Source organism: Geospiza fortis, unplaced genomic scaffold (genome assembly GCF_000277835.1).
Source record: "Geospiza fortis unplaced genomic scaffold, GeoFor_1.0 scaffold66, whole genome shotgun sequence".
Lineage (NCBI taxonomy): Eukaryota > Metazoa > Chordata > Aves > Passeriformes > Thraupidae > Geospiza > Geospiza fortis.
Window position 1 is genome coordinate 10,618,567 of NW_005054312.1, and position 16,845 is coordinate 10,635,411.

A 16,845-nucleotide genomic window follows, 5' to 3' on the forward strand; every position below is an offset into this window, starting at 1 on the left:
ACTAGTCTGCACTCTGAATTGCCAAATTCTTGTCTCAGGTCCTCAGTCTTACCACTATTTATGTGTTCAACTTATTTCTAAACCTATTGAACACAATGGAAAAGTGGTGGCAGGATTTTGAGTTATAGTCACAGAGAAGCAACATCTTCATTTCACTGGGAAAAAAGCAAAAGTTATTTATGAAAACCTATTTTTTTCCATTAAAAGATCTTTTTCTTCCCAAGATACTTCCAAAATTATTCAGGACTTTTTTTTTAAATAATATAAAAGCATTGCAAGACACCTTCACAATCCTTTGTGGAAATACACACGGTGATATTCTGCAGACAAAGCTGCTGCAGTCTGCTCTAAAAGCAAACAGAAGGTCTGAAAAGTAATAATAGTCATTAGCTTTTCCAACCCCCCCCTTCACGTGGGGGCTAGGAAATAATTTGAAAAGGTCTTTAAGACAGCAGATGAGATCTCTGGTCTCTGTTTGCTGGTTGGTGCTGTGAGCAGCCTCAGGCCCAGAGCAGTGTGCAGTAACCCAGCCTGCAGGCTCCAGTCCTCTTGGCATGGGCACAGCACCACTGCCATTGCCCAAATTCAATTGAGTGCTTAAGAGGACAATGACAAGAACAGCTCCTAAAATGAAAGGTTTTGCTCCCTGCTCCATGACGCCAAAGCTTGCTGGGCCAGGCTTAACCACAAGGATGTTTCTTCTTCTCTGGCCATTCCCTGGTTTTGTTTACAGCTGCTGACAGCCACCTGGGCTTGCTCATGCAGCCAGGGTCAGCCCTGGCTATTAATCTTCTGAAAAGCTTCATTCTCTCTTGTGTAAATCCTGCCCCCTCCTTCCTGTGGCTCTTCCCACGCTGGGACTCCTATCCATGTCACTCCCCTTAGTTCAAACCCACTCTTGCATTTCCTTGCTCCAAAGGGACAGAGTGAACATCCTGCTCTCCCTTACCCCCACTAAAGAAAGCCAGGAACAGTCAGGAGGACAGAGGGTTTGCAGGAAAGACAGGAGTGTTTTTGGGAGCCAGAGGGATGGACATCAGCTGAAGTGGTGATGATGGGGCTGTGCTGGCTTTGTGCTTCTCCTGGGGCTGGGTTTGCAGAGGGACACAGGGAAGCAGCCAGTTTCTGACAGCATTCAGCCAGTCTCCCTTGCTCCCTGGGAGGTTTTGTGTTAGCCTGAGCACACAACTGGGGCCAGGGCCACAGATGCTGGGATGATTTTGCCATGGCTGTCTTCAACAGTACAGCTCACCCAGAGAAGAATGAATGGAATAACTGAGAGGAGAAGGACTGTGTCAGGCTGTGGCTCTTCCAGGCCAGGTTTAGGCCTTTTTGCATGCCTCTCATGCTAATTTTCCTTCTTGCTGTGTTTCAGCTATGACTTTAAGCCATCTGGGACTTCGGAGCTGGAGGAAGATGAGGGGTTCAGTGACTGGTCCCAGAAGCTGGAGCAGCGCAAGCAGAGGTGGGTAGCACACAGATGCACCAAGGGGAGGGCTATCCCTGTCCCCAGCTAAAAGACTGTCCCTGAGGAGGGGTGACCAACCCCAGGTCAGGTCCAGCATGTGTAAGAATGAGGCCAGCGTGTGGAGCATCAGCAGGACAGAGCAGGCACCACAGCACTGGGGCAGATGCTCTCTGCCTGCCCTTTGGGCTGGCAGGGGGGAATGGCCCAGGGACGGCCCCAGGCTTTGGGGATGTTTGGATTGAGCTTTGTGCTCCAAGCAGTGGCATCCTGCCAGGACTCCTGGGTTTGGAGGAGTGACAACAGCAGATTTAAGCCACCTGAGCTGCTGCAGGGGCTGAAATGGTCTCTAACATAATCCAGGCCAGCCTAAAAAGCTGTTCTAAGTTATTGCTGCTTCCTGGCTCATGTCAGCATAGTGGGTGTTATGGCCCCAGCCCACCTTGTGCCTGACTCCTCTTTGAGCAGGGAAAAACAGGCAGCAAAGAGCCCTGGGAGCCCTCCCATCACTCCTCCTTTACAGAACTAGACCAAACTCCTGCCTTAACCACTTCCCTTGGATACTGCCCACCTGCACATGAACTCTGTGACTCAGCTCTCTTGGCAGCTTGATTCTGTAGGGAATTTTTGACATAGCCTCTTCTATGCCCTGAAGAATTCTTTGCACAGAGAGGTGGTGGATGCCCCTTCCCTGGAAGCATTCAAGTCAGGTTGGATTGGGCTCTGAGGAACCTGATCTGATTGAAAAGGTTCCTGCTTATTTCAGAGGGATTGGACTAGATGACCTTTAAAGGTCCTTTCCAAACCAAACTATTCTGTGACTGAAAAAATGCTTAAGATTAATATTTACTGCTGAATAAATAAAAACGAGCTCAGAGTTTTGTTACTTTTCTCCAAACGTTGTGGCTAAACCACGTTGCAAGCTGTACCTTTGCAGCCCTGACCCCACAAGCACTTCTCAAGCACCTCCAAGGCCCAGCACAACGTAATTATAACATCTGTGGGAGCAATTAGAAATCTTCTGCTTTTTGGTTTGCTGCCTCCTTTTCCAACCCGCCTTGCAAAGAGCTTTTCTGGAAAGAAAGGCTACTGCTTTTCCCTCCTTGGCCTTCAAAAGTGAATTAGTTGGAATTAACATTATCCTCCCCAGGGGTTTCTTGTTGTGGTTTTATGTGTTTGTCCTGTAGCTGAGCAGGGGAGGTGGTGTTCATGGCAGGTGAAGCCCATCAGTGAGTGGTGGTACTTTAAAAGCAGGAGCTGTAGGTGAAGGCTGGTTGGGAGAGGCAGCTGGAGGAGCTCAGGCTCTGTGGGCTTTTTGCAAAGGCTGGGCTTGTCCTCACAGCAGGGGCTGTGCCCTGTAAGGTTCTTGCAGCAGCTTTCTCCTTCATCCTGCTTCATCCAAGGGACAGCCTGGAGTGTGGTGGGAGCACAGGTAGGGGCACAGCCTGGAGTGTGGTGGGAGCACAGGTAGGGGCACAGCCTGGAGTGTGGTGTGAGCACAGGTAGGTTGTGTGTCTGCCTGTGGTGCTGGGACAAGCAGTGCTGTGCTCAGGCTTTCCCAACTCCCTTCTCTCCTGTTTAACTGGAGATGAGGCAAATCCTGGGTTTTAAGTGGTGGCTGTGAAAGAGTGGATGGAGACAGCTGCTCTCTGTTGGATGGCACTAAACCAGGTCCTGCTTCCCCTGAGGGCCTTGGTGCTAAGGCATGTTTTCTTTTTGGTCCTGGCTTTCCTCTTTGAGGTAGGAGATCTGTGCTGTCAGCTGTGTGCAAGGAGGTGAAGCTGTGCCAGCCTAGCTGCCTCCTGTACAGCATTGCTGTGGTGTGAAAGGCATCCTATAGGCTGTGCTGTGTTTGCTGGCCTTAATTTTTAACATGAGCTTGCACTTGAGCTGGACACATTGCTGCCATCCTGGTGGAGAGCTGCAAGCTTCCTGGGCCTTCAGAGACTGTTTGCTCTTGGTGAGAGGATGATGAGAAACAAGTCAAGTGAGCCAGCATATGCATTGTCTTTTTTCCCCATGTAGTCAGTGTGGAGGGCTGGATGGTTGCTGACCTGTGAGCTGCCTTCCCAGCAGCAGAGAGCTGGGTGGAAAGGTCTTGTTGGAACTTGTTTTTGTGTTTTGGTGCTGCCTGCTGAGGGAGGGGCAGTGAGTCAGCCTTGCCCTTTGGCAGCTGCCTGCTAGCCAGCTCTCTAGCCCTGCTCTCTCAAGCCAGGCGATTTTCTAAGAACTGGGTGGGAGGAGAAAGCTCTTTTGGCTGGGGAAAGTAAGATGGCAATAACAGCTTGGTGTGTGGCTGTGAGCCAGTGAGAGTTCTGGGGCTCTGTACTCCAGTGTCCCTGTGCCCAAAGGCATGGGCTGCTCTGCTCTTGCAAAGCTGATTGCATAAACATGCTCCTAGGTCTCACTTGTGGCCTTGGAGACCTGCAGCAATTCTCTTGTTCCAAGAGAACCCAAACCTATTGTGGCTTTTAAGCCCCTAAGCCGGGGGTGACCCCATCTGCTTTGGAACTCCTTTGTTTTGCTGGGATGTGAGATGAGTGATGTGAGTAGGGGTGTCATTTTTTCCAGTGGGCAAAAATGAGGCTTGGGTCCAAGTGTCAGCACAGCATTGCTGGTGAAGCGCTGTGCCTTGCCCATGGAATGATTCCAGGGGAGTGGCTCTGGAGTTCAGCTTGAGAAGCATGCTCTTGTGTTGTTGGTTGGGCTCTCCTGCAGGAAGAGACTCTGTTAATGTGGAAGATGAGTTTAGGCAGAGAAGGGCTGTGTTTGGTGCCCTCTTGTATTTGTGGGGTTCCCTAGACAAAGAAAGGAATGATGCATCTGACTCCATGTTCTCAGAAGGCTAATTTATTATTATATGATACTACATTAGTATAATTTAGCATAGCACTCTTTAATATAAAGAATAGAGAAAGGATGCTTACAGAAAGCTAAAAAGATAATAATGAAAACTTGTGACTCTTTCCAGAGCCCTGACACAGCTTGGCAGTGATTGGCCATTAAGTCAAAACAATTCACATGAAAACAACGAAACAACCATCTGTTGGTAAACAATGTCCAAACACATTCCAAAGCAGCAAAACACGGGAGAAGCAAGTCAGATAATTGTTGTTTTCTTTTTCTCTGAGGCTTCTCATCTTCCTGGGAGAGAAATCCTGGGCAAGGGGATTTTTCCAGAAAATATGATGGTGACTGTGCCCCGCTTGGAATTAGTGCTGGGAACCATGGGGGCAGCATCAGATTTGTGTTTGGCTGCAGGGTGTGCTGGTGCACCTGGAATTTTAGCTGTAGCCAAGCAGGGAATTAGGCCAGCACCACATCATGGTAGCAGTGTCCTCTCTGCCAGTGGTTTGAGCAGAGGGCTCTTCTCTGCTTTCCTATGGGTTTTGCCCATCATGATGCTGGTAATGTGCAGATCCCTTCAGCTCTGCCACAGCTCTTAGTTGAGCTGAGTCTTGGACACTTAAAGTGGGGGGAGTGAGATGTGACTGCTGTTGCATCTGGGTGCCTGGAACTGGCTGTGAGCCCTGGTGTGGAATCCCCAGCATGCTGTAGACTTGGGGAAGTGATAAAATTGGATTTCCTGAGGTGTGAGGTACCTCATGGTGTCTGTAGGCTCATAACTGTGCTTTTATTCTTTGATCTCTCCCCATCTGTAGGTCTCCAAGGCAGTCCTACCAAGAAGAGGAGAGTGGTGTGAGAGAAGCTGAAGTCAAACTGGAGCAGATCCAGCTGGATCAGGAAAGCCCAGAGGAGAATATGGTTATCAGAGAGGAAGAGAGGCTGTGCCAGGAGGAAGAAGAGGTTCAAGAGCAGGAGGAAGAGGAACAAGTTGAGCAAGAGGTGGGATCAGGAGGAGCTGAACTTCTTTTTAGAGGGCTGATGGGAGAGCTGATGCTGGTGGCTGCTCTCCCATGTCCTGGCTCACCATTGCTGCTGGAAGCTCAGCCCATGCAGGCATTAGATGTGTTTTCATGGCATAATCTGGGGCTGGTGCCACTTTTGCCTGTGTGCTGTGCCTTCTTGTGGTCACTGCAGGCAGCCTCTGCCCTTTTGTGAGGGGGGTGTGCTTACTCTGAGTTTGTGGTGGCTTTGCCATGTCCCTGTCATGCTGAGAAGGAAAGTGTTATTTCTCCTGTGGCAGTGAGTAGCTTTACAGGAGAGCTCAAATCTAAGTTATACTGCTTGTTTTTCTCTCCTCAGCCTTTATCACACAATTGGAGTACTTTGTCTTGATAGATCTCTTAGCCTTGCATTGCTCCCAGCTGAGGTGTTTTTGTTCTGATAATTCCTGGTTAAGGAGAGGGGGAGAGAGGGACAAAGCTGGAATTCAAGTGGTGTGCAAGTCAGGGGGCTGAGCTTTGAATATCATTTGTCGTAAATGGATTTTGATGTTCTGGCGTTAGTAAGATGTTTGCATTTGAGCTGTGTGTTACCCTTTCCAACCCTGTATTCTAAAGGCAGCTTCTCTCTCTCCTTTTGGCCTCTAAATGAGGAATTAATGTTTTCCTATCGCAGTTGTGGTAAGAGATCTTTATAACTGATGCAAGGACCCCTTTTCATACCATTTGGGAATCTTGAACCTGCAAAATTCCTGATTTCTGCCCTCCCTTCCAAATGACATATGAGCTTCTTCCTGAATGTTTCCAAATTAGATAATGTTAACTCAAAGTTTCTGTGCTTTTGTGTTTATTTAGTGTAGAGCAGGAAGCCTGGGAGATGGGAAAAATCACTGTTGTTGCATAATAAGCAGTTTGACCAACTCACTTCCTGGCTTGTTCTTTTTCTGCGCTCAGGAAAAGAAGAGAAGGCGAAATGATGGAGAGAAAGAAGAAACACCAGAGAAACGCCAGAAGGCCCCAAGCCTTGCCAGCCTGGAGGAGGAGGAGCTGTGCTCTGACCACACTGTAGTGTGCTCCACAAAGGTTTGTGTTCCTGGGGCCCCTCTGGATGCGTGACAGCTGTCACAACAAGGACCCAACCAATGATGAGGAAGGATTATCCAGGGTTTACAGCAATGTGGGGTGTGAATCCCATTACCCTTCCTGCTACCAGCTGAGACAAACCACCTGAGCAACTTGCCTCATCTTTCATGGCTGTCAGCCTCCTCTCCTCCTGCTTTGCCTGCTTGAGTGGTTGGAGGCTGTAGCAGTCACTCTGAAAGTGTAAAGCTCATTGAGGGCTCCAGGGAATATTGTGATACTCAGATAGCTGCGCTTTCAACTTGTGTAGTCTTTAACAAAATTCACGAGAACTTAATGAAATTTCCCTTCCAAAGGGAAAAAGCCCCAATAACTGAAACAGTGGCATTTCTCTCTTAATTAGAACAAAATGTATGACTTAAGTTGTTTAAACAAATAGGGATTTCTGATCTCTGGAGCATTGTGTCCTTCCCAATCATATCTGTTTGCGTTGGTGCTCTTGTGAAACTCCCATTATTAACACCACCTGAATTGCATCTTATGACTTGTGTTGCATTTACTACAAATCATCAGTTCTGTGTGTGTGCTTTTGAATACAATGGATACAGATAAGTGTTTCTGTACTGAATGGTTTTTTCTGCCTTTGTAAGCCCCAACCTTTTTGATTGTAGCAGTGAGGGAGATGGTGTGCAGCCTGTTAATCTGCTATTGGAACTATCCTTGGGTTTTTTTAAATTTAGTTTTGTGCTATTTGTGACTTAATATTTCCTGAGTGGGAATGATTGTATGAGTACTTTCTTTTGCATCAGTAAATAGATGGAAAGAGGAAAGTTTCATCGTCTACAGCCATCAGATTCTTGCTGTTAGTGGAGAATCCATTTTATAGTCAAAAGAGGGGAGACAGAGTAGGTGTGGATGCAGGCTGGCTGCTAATGCTAGGTTTGAAAAGTGGTGGGGGTAGCCAAAGCATATTCCTGAAGTGGGCCTGATGGGAAAATGTGGAAAATGCTTTTGGCAACTTTTATGTGCTGAACCTTCTGACTTTACAGCCCCAAAACACACATAGCTTCTCAACCTCAGTTTAGCTGCTGCTGCTAGGATTAGCCCAGGGAAAGGTTTAGAAATGCAGTCTCTGTTTTGTAATGGTGATGTCAGAGCTCACCCGCACACTAAGCTGGATGTAAAACTGCTGAGGAAAAATCTGTGCTTGGAATCTTTCCAAAGGAAGGCTAATCTTTACACCCCAGCTAGCAGGGCTCTGTGAACACTGAGTACTAAGCACACTGGCCACCAAGAAGGTGTTTTGGCACAGGAAGTTCAGCAGAAGCCCTGCTTGTAGCAGAAAGGCAAAAGCACCTGCAGTCAGTGCTGTGTGCCCCTGCCAGATGTGGCTGCTGGGGCACACCTGGGGCAGGCTGGTGGGGGAATGGGGGATGCTGGGGTGTTTGGGGTTCAGAGGCCCTAAGGGCTGAAATAGGGGGAATGGAGGCAAGGGGGAAGTCTTGTACCAGTCCTGTTTTGTCACAGCCTGCTTGTAAGCCCTGAGCTTTGAGGCTGGCTGAATGAGCAGCTGTGGTTTCTTCTGGCCTTCAGAAAGTGCTTGGGACCAGGGAAATGCACAATTGTCACTGCAAGGAGCTGCCAGGGGTGGGGGAGATGGTCTCCAAATAGCACAGTGAAAGTTTGTTCCTCCCTTGACTGTCATACTGAGATACATTGCCACTTAGAGCTTTTTCTGGGCCCCTCTGTGTTTAACCTGGTGCTTGTTCATAACCTTTCAGAAGTGCCTCTGTATGGTTTGCACCTGCACCCCATCTCCCTGGCAGGGTGGGCAAGGCTTTTTCCCATTGACATGTACTTGTGTTTGGGAAGCTGAGGCCAAGATCTACCAGATTCCCCTTCCAGGTTGGTGCTGTGCCCTGTCAGGTGCCAGCCTGCCCATCAGTGAGCAAGGTGAAGGGGCTCAGCAATGGCTCAGAGGCAAGCAGCAGCTCCTGCAGCAGCGAGCAAAGGAGTGAGCTGGCAGCAGGCAGACAGACAGACAGCCTGCCCTGCAGACAGAGCTGCCTTCTGTCATGCTGCTGTGGGGGACCCTGCAGAGTGGCTCTCCCCAGGTCATCTCTATTAGCCAGGCCTGCACTGTTTGGTTGTTCTCTAATGGCCTTGTGCTCCTGGGCACAGCTGGTAAATGTGTCCTCTGTGTGACACTGTCTTGTCTTCTGTTTAGCTGAAATTTAGCACCTTAAGATGCATCCTGAAAGCATCTTAAAGGATCATTTAGTGTTGTTTTTTATCTGCTAACTTGGTAGGTGATGTTTCCTGTGCCACAGGCAGCAGTTTACAGGGGGAGAAGGCTCCTTTTTACTTGGTTGCTGCTCCTTGACTCTGTGGGAGCTGGTGTTAAGAAAGCCCCCCCTTTGGCTTCAAGGTGATTTTTCTCTTTGTATGCTTGTTTCTGGGGCATGAAAGAGTCACAAGGTTTAGCAACATTTCAGCTTTCCTTTCCTTCAGTGGTTGTGAAGTGTTTGCTTGCCTTCCTGTCTTGGCCAAAGAGTTATTGCACAGGAGCCTCTGGTGCAAAACTCTTTTTCCTGATGGCTTGACATGAAGAGCTGCCTCACAGGTGGCTCCCTGTGCTGATCTGCCCTGTCTGTGTGCTTCTCTTGTGTGGACAAGTTGACCTAACCCATGCCTGCTCCCATGCTTGGCTTCTCTTCTGCAGATGTGGTCTCTAGTTTTTCCCCTTGTCTTTCTGTACTTGCCATTTCCCTTTTTGTGTCTGGCTAGGAAACCAAAGATCTCTGAGAGACCTTCTCCTTCACCAGAGGGAGTAGAATAAATGGTCTTGGTTGGTGTTCCAGCTGTCATTCATTTTACACATGGTTGGCTTGCCCCTGAAATTGGTTGGGATTTTCTTCCCCTGCTTGGAAAGAGGGAAGGAAGGGAATGCTCAGTGTCTCTGATTTGTAGGGGAACATGGGGGCTGAGTGCATCATTTCTAACCAAAATATGGGTGAGAGATGAGGGCCAAGAAATGGTCAGCTAAAGTGACCTGCATCCGTCTGAGGTCCCTGGACAAAAGTCATATCTTTGTCTTCTTTGTCCCCTTCAGCTCACGGACAGAACTGAGTCGCTGAACCGCTCCATACAGAAAAGGTAATTCTGGGCTGGCCTCAGGGCAAGGCAGGTCCCTTGCTGCAAAGGGAGATGGTCAGCAGGTCCTGCTGTGGGGAAGGGCAGGAGCCACAGGCTGCCTGTGCCTCACAAAGTCCTCCCTTCTGCCTGAGGCACTGGGGGAACACCTTAATCCTCCTCTCTGTTCTGCAGCAACAGCATAAAGAAGAGTCAGCCTCCTCTCCCGGTGTCCAAGATTGATGACAGGCTGGAGCAGTACACACAGGCTATTGAGGTGGGTTGCTGTGTTGTCTCTGCCCCCACCCTCCCAGGAGCCCTCTTTGCTGGCGCTGCTCCCCCACCATGCCTCTCAGCCTTACCATCTGTGAGATGACAACTGAGTTGTGGGAGTTCCTTTGGGTGGGAGCACTCCTTGCTCCTGTCTGTGTGTCCCTCCACAGCATAAAGTAGGTTTCTGTGGCAAGCTGTCCTGTGCTTGTTTTTTTGTGCTCTCTGCTTAAAGAGTGGGAGTATCTGACAGGAACTAGTAGGACTCTACAAGTCTCCTTTTACACCCCCTTATCTCCAAGGATAAAAATAATCAAGAGGCGCACTCTGATGGCAAACTGTCTCCATTGATTTTCCAGACCTCCACAAAGGCTCCGAAACCTGTCCGGCAGCCCTCTCTTGACCTTCCCACCACCAGCATGATGGTAGCCAGCACAAAAAGCCTCTGGGAGACTGGGGAGGTCACAGCCCAATCTGCTGTGAAGCCCTCAGCCTGTAAGGTACAGCCCTTGGGGGACTTGCCTTGCTTGTGCCAGGGGCAGGGACTGGTCCCTGGGCACAGTGTGCATTGTCCTTGTTTATCCTCTTGGTGCATCTTGTTTGTGGGGCTTCCAGACTCTAAACACATCGATATTAGAGGCCTTCCATCATGTTGTAAGGCTTTGCACCTTGGAGATTCAATTTTTCTGACAGGGTCCCCAACTGTTCCTTGGTGGTACCTGCAGGAAAATCTCTGTGCTGCTGGTTGAAGCTCTGATTTGAGATGGGAATAAAATCAGCTGCTGGGGAGAATGCACGTGTCTCCTACAGGGGCTGGGGCTGAGCTCCAATTGTCAAGCATGACCTTGCATCTAGTACCAAGGTGATAAATCTTGTAAACTTGGAAAATGCAGAGAGCATTACGTAGTGCTCTCAGTGATTTCACTTTCTGGCTGTTGTGGGTGAGGCTGGTTCTGTAATATGTTGGTTGCAAGTCTGTTTATGGGAGCAGAATTCCTTTTGGTAGAGAAGCCTTGATGTTTACATGTCCTAAATAGTTAACAAACTTAAGAAAATAAACATCTTGGAGCTAATTCAGACTCTTGTGGAAGAGTGGTAGGAAAACATAGGGTACACTGGGAACAGGAAGACATTTTCACAGTCATGGGTTTTAGCAGCAGCTGTTTTAGGTCAGATGTGATATTATAAATAAAAAAAGGAGGTCAGATGTGTGGGTTGGAAATGGATGTGAACAAAGACACGTTCACAGCATTAGCAGTGAAGGGTAATGAAAGCATCATTTTCTCAGGATATTGTGGCTGGAGACATCGTGAGTAAAAGAAGCCTTTGGGAACAGAAGGGGAATCCCAAACCTGAGAGCAGTGTCAGGGTGAGTTGGTGTCTGTGAGTGTGACAGCGCTTGCTCTGCTGAAGAAGAACAGAGCTGGTGGCTGGGCTGGCAGTATTGAGAAGATGATGTTCTGTAGGGACAAGGGCTACCTGTATCTGTCAATGCCATTGCATGCTTAAGAGCTCTTCCTAGCAGTGAATTGCTGTTGGTTCAGCTCTAGTGAAAATGGGGGCAAAAATTCTTTTATATCCAGTAATTCTGAAAGGTCTCTTGAATAGCATGTTGTTCTCAGCCCATGAGCTGGGAGTCACAGCCTTCTAGGTTCAAATGGAGCTGCAAATTTGAGCAGTTTTGCTCTTGTTATGCTTTTTGGTGCTGAGAGTAAACAAAACGTGCAAAACTAAGTGAACCTGAACCTAAGACAGTATCACTTGCAGATGGATCTGGGTTTTTGTGGGAATGTTTGTGGAAATGTCTTCTAAAATGCAGCAAGCAGCTACTGCTCAGACTGTCTAGGCTGGGAGAGGAAGATCAAAGTATCTTGTCAGTTCCTGTGCTGAAATTGCCAGTACCTGGTAAATACCCCAGTCTCTTATCATGGATAAAACAACCCTGTCTTGGGGGTCTGGGCTCTTAGATGAGCCCTCCCTCACAATGCCTGCGTTGCATTTACTTTCCTATTGCATATCCTGTTCTTGTTATGTTGCCTCATGCTTACAGAAGGTGGTGATGGATCTGTGCAGAGTTTGTGTGAAGGGGGCAGGAAGGCAGTACAGAATGGGCTGTCTGAGCCCTCTGGGATTAAAGGCACCTGTATCATGTGCTCCTCTGGCTTCAATTACTTGATTCTTGACTGCCTATTTAGCAGAGAAAAATGCTGACTTTGGCTCTTCCTTTCTCTCCTGTTCAGTCCACTCCTTCTGGCAAGAAGTACAAATTTGTTGCAACAGGCCATGGCCAGTACAAGAAGGTGTTGATAGACGATGCTGCAGAGCAATAGCATGTCTGGAGAACTCATTAACCAGGTAGGTGGGATATGGCTCTGCTCTGTGTAACAACCTCCTGGGCTGCTCTGGCAGCATGCTGGGGTTGTTTCTGCCAGCAGCACGTGGGGTGAGTTGGAAGGTGCTCTATGGGAGCAGCTGGAGCCTGGCTTCTGGGCCTGACTGTCTGGGCTGGAACAGAGTGGGTACACAGCAGGGATTTGTTTTGGTCTCTGCCTTTCTGATGCTGCTGCATACCTCTGTTAGTTTAATCTGCAGGGCAAGTCCCCTAGCTACTGCTGTGTGGGTGAAGATGTGTTTGCCTTTGCTAGTTCAAAGGAATGGTCTCTATCTGCTCTCTTTCCTTATGCTCTGTGAAGTTGCAAGGAGTAGAGATGGAGATCATTCTGGCTGAGCATATGGGGGCTGGTGCACTTCTGAAATTCAAGTGTTTCTGGGGTTTAATTCTCAGATTTACTGAATTAATCAGGGAGAAAACTTTTAATGACTTAAGTAACCTCTTGGAACCAGTCTATAATAAGGCTGTAGCAGGAAGGATGTGAACATCTGCTGTGCTGGGTAGACCAACAGAGCAGAAAGGACTGTTCTCTGGTGTGCAGCAAGGGCAAGGCAGAGCTGGGTTGCTGTCTCTGTGCTCTCTTGAAATGGCCTTTGGCTCTCATGTTCTTATTGTGTTCAGGCTCATAGATATCCTGGTGTTATCTTGAGTGGATGATAGTAGAGGGCTGTGGCAATAAGGAGGAATGGTGTAGAGGGAGGTGATAACTGGTTGGATCCAACTGGGCAGCATCTGGCACAATGAGTGGAGAGGAAGTTGAGGGTGAAAACAAGCTCATTCTCTCTTTTTTTTTTCTCTACTATAAAAAAGAAGCTTTATTTCATTGCCAAGGTTAAAATAGCTCTGCCTGCTACAAAACACCTTTTGTTTCTGAATTCTTCTGGGGCTTGTGTTCCTTCTTTCCCCTCCCTCCCACACTTAAGGAGCTGGCTTCTGAGTGTTGCATTTTGTTTTTTAGGCTTGTTTTTTTCCTTTTGTAGTGGCCATTTAGAGGACATGGCCTTTTGAATGCTGCTTTGAGATGGGCAGCAGTACAAGCCCAAGACTGCCTGAAGCTCTGTTTTTAGTCCACAGAACTTCCATCCTCAAATTCCTTCTTTGCTGGTGACTTTGAGAATCCTATTATAAGGTCTCCCCTTTGATCAGTCTCCTCTTTCTCCTGATGTCTGTTTCAGTGCAGCAGGTGGAACCTACTGAGCTTCAGTTCTCTGCAGCAAACAGGTTTTGCTGGGTTGTCAGCAGATTTTGTTTGCCCCACCTGGGTTTCTCTGAGCAGCTCAAATGAAAGTGCCCTTGGCTCTGGTCTTTGTCCAGCAGCCTTTCTTGAAAGGCAAGGCACTGTCACAGGATGTCCCCTAGGACCCACCCAGTGCTCCAAACACCCATGGCACAACACTCTTGCTCTCTAGGTTTATTCATATGGAAGTATTGGGATTTTTCCTACTGTGAATAGCCGAATGGCTGTGATAGCTGAAGGAGCTTGGCTTGTTTCTGTTCTTAGCTGTCTGTTTTGTATGCTCTGAGCTCCCTGGGGAGCTGCTCCCCAGCTCCTCTGCACCCCCTTGAACTATGTTCATCCTTTTTCCCTATCACAGTCATGACCTTTTTGCTCCCAAACCCTTCTGGCTCCCCCGTCACTTGCTTTACACGACCTTAGCAGCTTTCTCCTTCCCTCTCTTCCTGGGCTGCAGGACCTCACTGCAGGCTATGGAACAGGAGTTTTTCTGTAGGTGTCAGTTTGGGCATTTAGCAACTGCCTGATGCCATTTGGCATTGAGAAATAGGCAAATTCTGTGCCCAGTAGCATTCCTCTTCCTCAGCACAGCAGCTCAGGCTGGAACACACCACTCACTTCCAGTGAGCAGCCGTTGGTAGAAATCCGTTGCCTACAGGGATTTGTTCTCCCATCTGTGGAACCCTTGTGTCAGGGTCTGTCTCTCTGCAGGGCTTGCCATGCTTGCTGTGTGCCTCTGCCCTTTATGGGGTAAAAGGGCTAAACCATGCACCCAGAGCTGCCTTCCTCTGTCTCCTTCCTTCTGCTTGTGGGAGTTGCTCTCCCCAGTGGCATTTCCCCATCCTTCATCCATGTGCAGTGGGGCTGGGGTGTGAATGCAGCCTGACTGGAGGCCCAGCAGATGCAAAACCTAAGCCTCAGGTGAGAGGTGTTGGTTTGCTCTGGGTGGTTGTCCTTGGTGCAGGACAAAAGCTGTCTTAAAGCACATGTGCTTCTTAAACCACCTTCACTTAGTCTCCCAAATGTAATTGATGTTGGCTGCTCTGCTTCATGCCAGTATTGTGGCTCTTGTGCATCCAGACCTTTGTGCAGAGGCATCCATCTGGCTGTGCTGCAGTAAGGTGCCATTTATCACTCTCTGGTAAGGCTGCCTTTATCTGCTTTATGTGTTTTATGCTGCACTCTTTAAATTTTTATGGCTGTGCTGCTGCATGGATGTTTTCTGTAGCTTTCTTCTCTGTAGCCTTCTCTTGCAGCAATGTTAAATTATCCTGCAGAGGCTTTCCTAGGAATCAATTGTGATTATTGCACATTTCCAACCTCTTGTTACCTTTTTCTTTGAAAACTGGAGGTCTGAAGAAATCCCCACCTTAGATAACTGGGTTATTCTTCCTACTTGCTTTTTGCCCTTTGAGTAGGGAATGGGTTACAGAATAGAGATAAGACTGGTAAAGTGTAAACTGAAGAGAAGGTTTACTAAGTGAACTGCTCTTATAGGATCACTGCAAAATAGGAAGACTTCAAAAAAGGCAAAAGGGACTATTTGTTTCTGTCTGCTTGCAGTTTGGCCTGAGCAACTGTTGGCCAGTTCCATACCCTCTGCGCATGTAAAAGGAAACTCTGTACACAGCTCTTTATATTCTATTTGGGCTAAACATAGCAATCCTATATTAGCTGTGTAGGAACACCCCAGCATGTGGCCAAGTCCCTTGTGAAACAGAAATAACCAATCTCCCAGCTTTCATGCTCGCAAGCCTGCTGGCAGTGGAGTTGCAAAGGGCAATACTGGAAGGCCTAGTTGTCTCTGTGGGTGGGCAGAGTTGGGGATTTTCCTTTAAATGCCCTTTTTTCAGGACATCAGGGACACGCAGATGTGCAACTGTCATGATGTTCACTGTGAAAATGAGACTACATGTGGTTAGCAGAGCCCCTCAGAAGCCAGCACCTTGTTAAATACAGAGTTGGATACCCACATGTAAAGCAGGGTCTTTTTGGTTATAGTGGAAACATCACCCATCAGCTGTTGTGGAGAAAACATGGTAAAATACATAACAGAACTTGATTATTGAAACAGAATTATTCTTCTGTGCATTGTTATTTAGTAGACTGGCCTAGGAGGCTGTCGTCCGTGCCTTGGGTGAAAGGATGAGTTTCCATTTTGCTCTCAGCAAATGGGCATGGGATACGCTTTCAGTGGCGGAGTTAGAGGCTATATGTATCTTCTTTGAGTTTGGTGTCTAAGACACTCCCTAGAGACATGGAGCGACCCAGATTCCTTCATTTCAGGTGCAACTGCTGCTGTTCCTAGGATCAATCTCTTAGATAAATGCAACAAAAAACTCAGATTCCATTATCCTACTCTAAACTGGTCTTTTTCTATAGGCAGCTTGTCCTCTTCACTGTGTGCCTTCACTCTGTTACTGCCTCCAGTGATTGTTGTTGACTCTTCTTAAAACAAACATGTTTGTTTTCCTGTCATCTGTGGATGTGGTAGTTATGCATTTGAGCTTTTGAGAGTAACCCTTAAACCTGCAGCATGGTGCTGCTGGCTTGGAGGGATTTTATTTAATTTGCTTTTTTCCTTACACTTGGCTCCACTGGGCTTGGTCAGAGGTTGTTGCACCTCCAGAGGTGTGGAGCAGCCTGGTGTCAGTGCACAGACCATCCTGATGCTGTTCTGTTGAAGCTCTTGGTGTGCTCCTCAGCCCCTTTGGGCCGGAAGCGGCTCACCTCAAACACGGTGCTGATCTTTGTCATGGGCTTGGCTGCCAGCTCCTTCAGCTTCCGCGCGTCAAAACGCGGCTTGTGCAGGAGGATGGGCAGGCGGCGGGGAAGAAAGACGCTTTCTTCCTTCTGCGGCTTCTTCTCTTCTGCTTGCTGCTTCTTCTCCTTGCCGAGTGCCACCTGGTATAAAATGGCGTCCCACATTCTCATGGCTTTTGATTTAACCAGCGTGCAGTCTTGCTTGATGACTGCTTGAGCAGTGTCTGCTTTATTCCCTTCCTCCTGTCCCAGCTTTTCTGGCTTGGACTCTGGGAAGCTGGTTGCTTCTGGCTGCACCATCAAGTGCTTCTTGAGGCGATGCCAGCCACTGGCACTGGTTCCAGGAGCTCTTGGTACTTCTCCTGATGATGGTCCTGGCTCAGCCCTGGGGGGACAGCTGGTATTGGGTAAGCTGGGAGTCATCTGGGCTTCAGTGATGTGTTCTGCCTTGGTGTCTGTGGGGGTGGACCCGGTACCATCAGCTTGTGCTGGAGTTGCTGTTGCTGGGTGTGCTTGCCTCCAAGGAGCACTGGATGTTGATGGTTCTGGGATGTCTTTGTCTTGCTCTGGTAGTTCAGGGGCTGCCTTGCACTCAGTGTCACTTCCATGCATTGTAGGCTTATTGGTGAGGGCATCAGAGGTGCTGGGCTTCTCAGTAGGAACA

General features: G+C 48.3%; 1 protein-coding gene across 1 annotated transcript in view; it reads left to right on the plus strand.

Moving 5' to 3' along the window:
- Nucleotides 1-12,147, plus strand: part of LSP1 (lymphocyte specific protein 1) — a 37,587-nt gene extending 25,440 nt beyond the window's left edge. Inside the window, exons 3-10 of the mRNA XM_005419525.2 lie at nucleotides 1,376-1,465; nucleotides 5,128-5,311; nucleotides 6,265-6,393; nucleotides 9,503-9,546; nucleotides 9,718-9,799; nucleotides 10,152-10,292; nucleotides 11,081-11,161; nucleotides 12,033-12,147. Coding sequence (XP_005419582.1) covers nucleotides 1,376-1,465; nucleotides 5,128-5,311; nucleotides 6,265-6,393; nucleotides 9,503-9,546; nucleotides 9,718-9,799; nucleotides 10,152-10,292; nucleotides 11,081-11,161; nucleotides 12,033-12,122 — 841 coding nt within the window. The 3' untranslated portion in view covers nucleotides 12,123-12,147. The remainder of the gene's footprint in view (nucleotides 1-1,375; nucleotides 1,466-5,127; nucleotides 5,312-6,264; nucleotides 6,394-9,502; nucleotides 9,547-9,717; nucleotides 9,800-10,151; nucleotides 10,293-11,080; nucleotides 11,162-12,032) is intronic.
- Nucleotides 12,148-16,845: the final 4,698 nt, after the last annotated feature.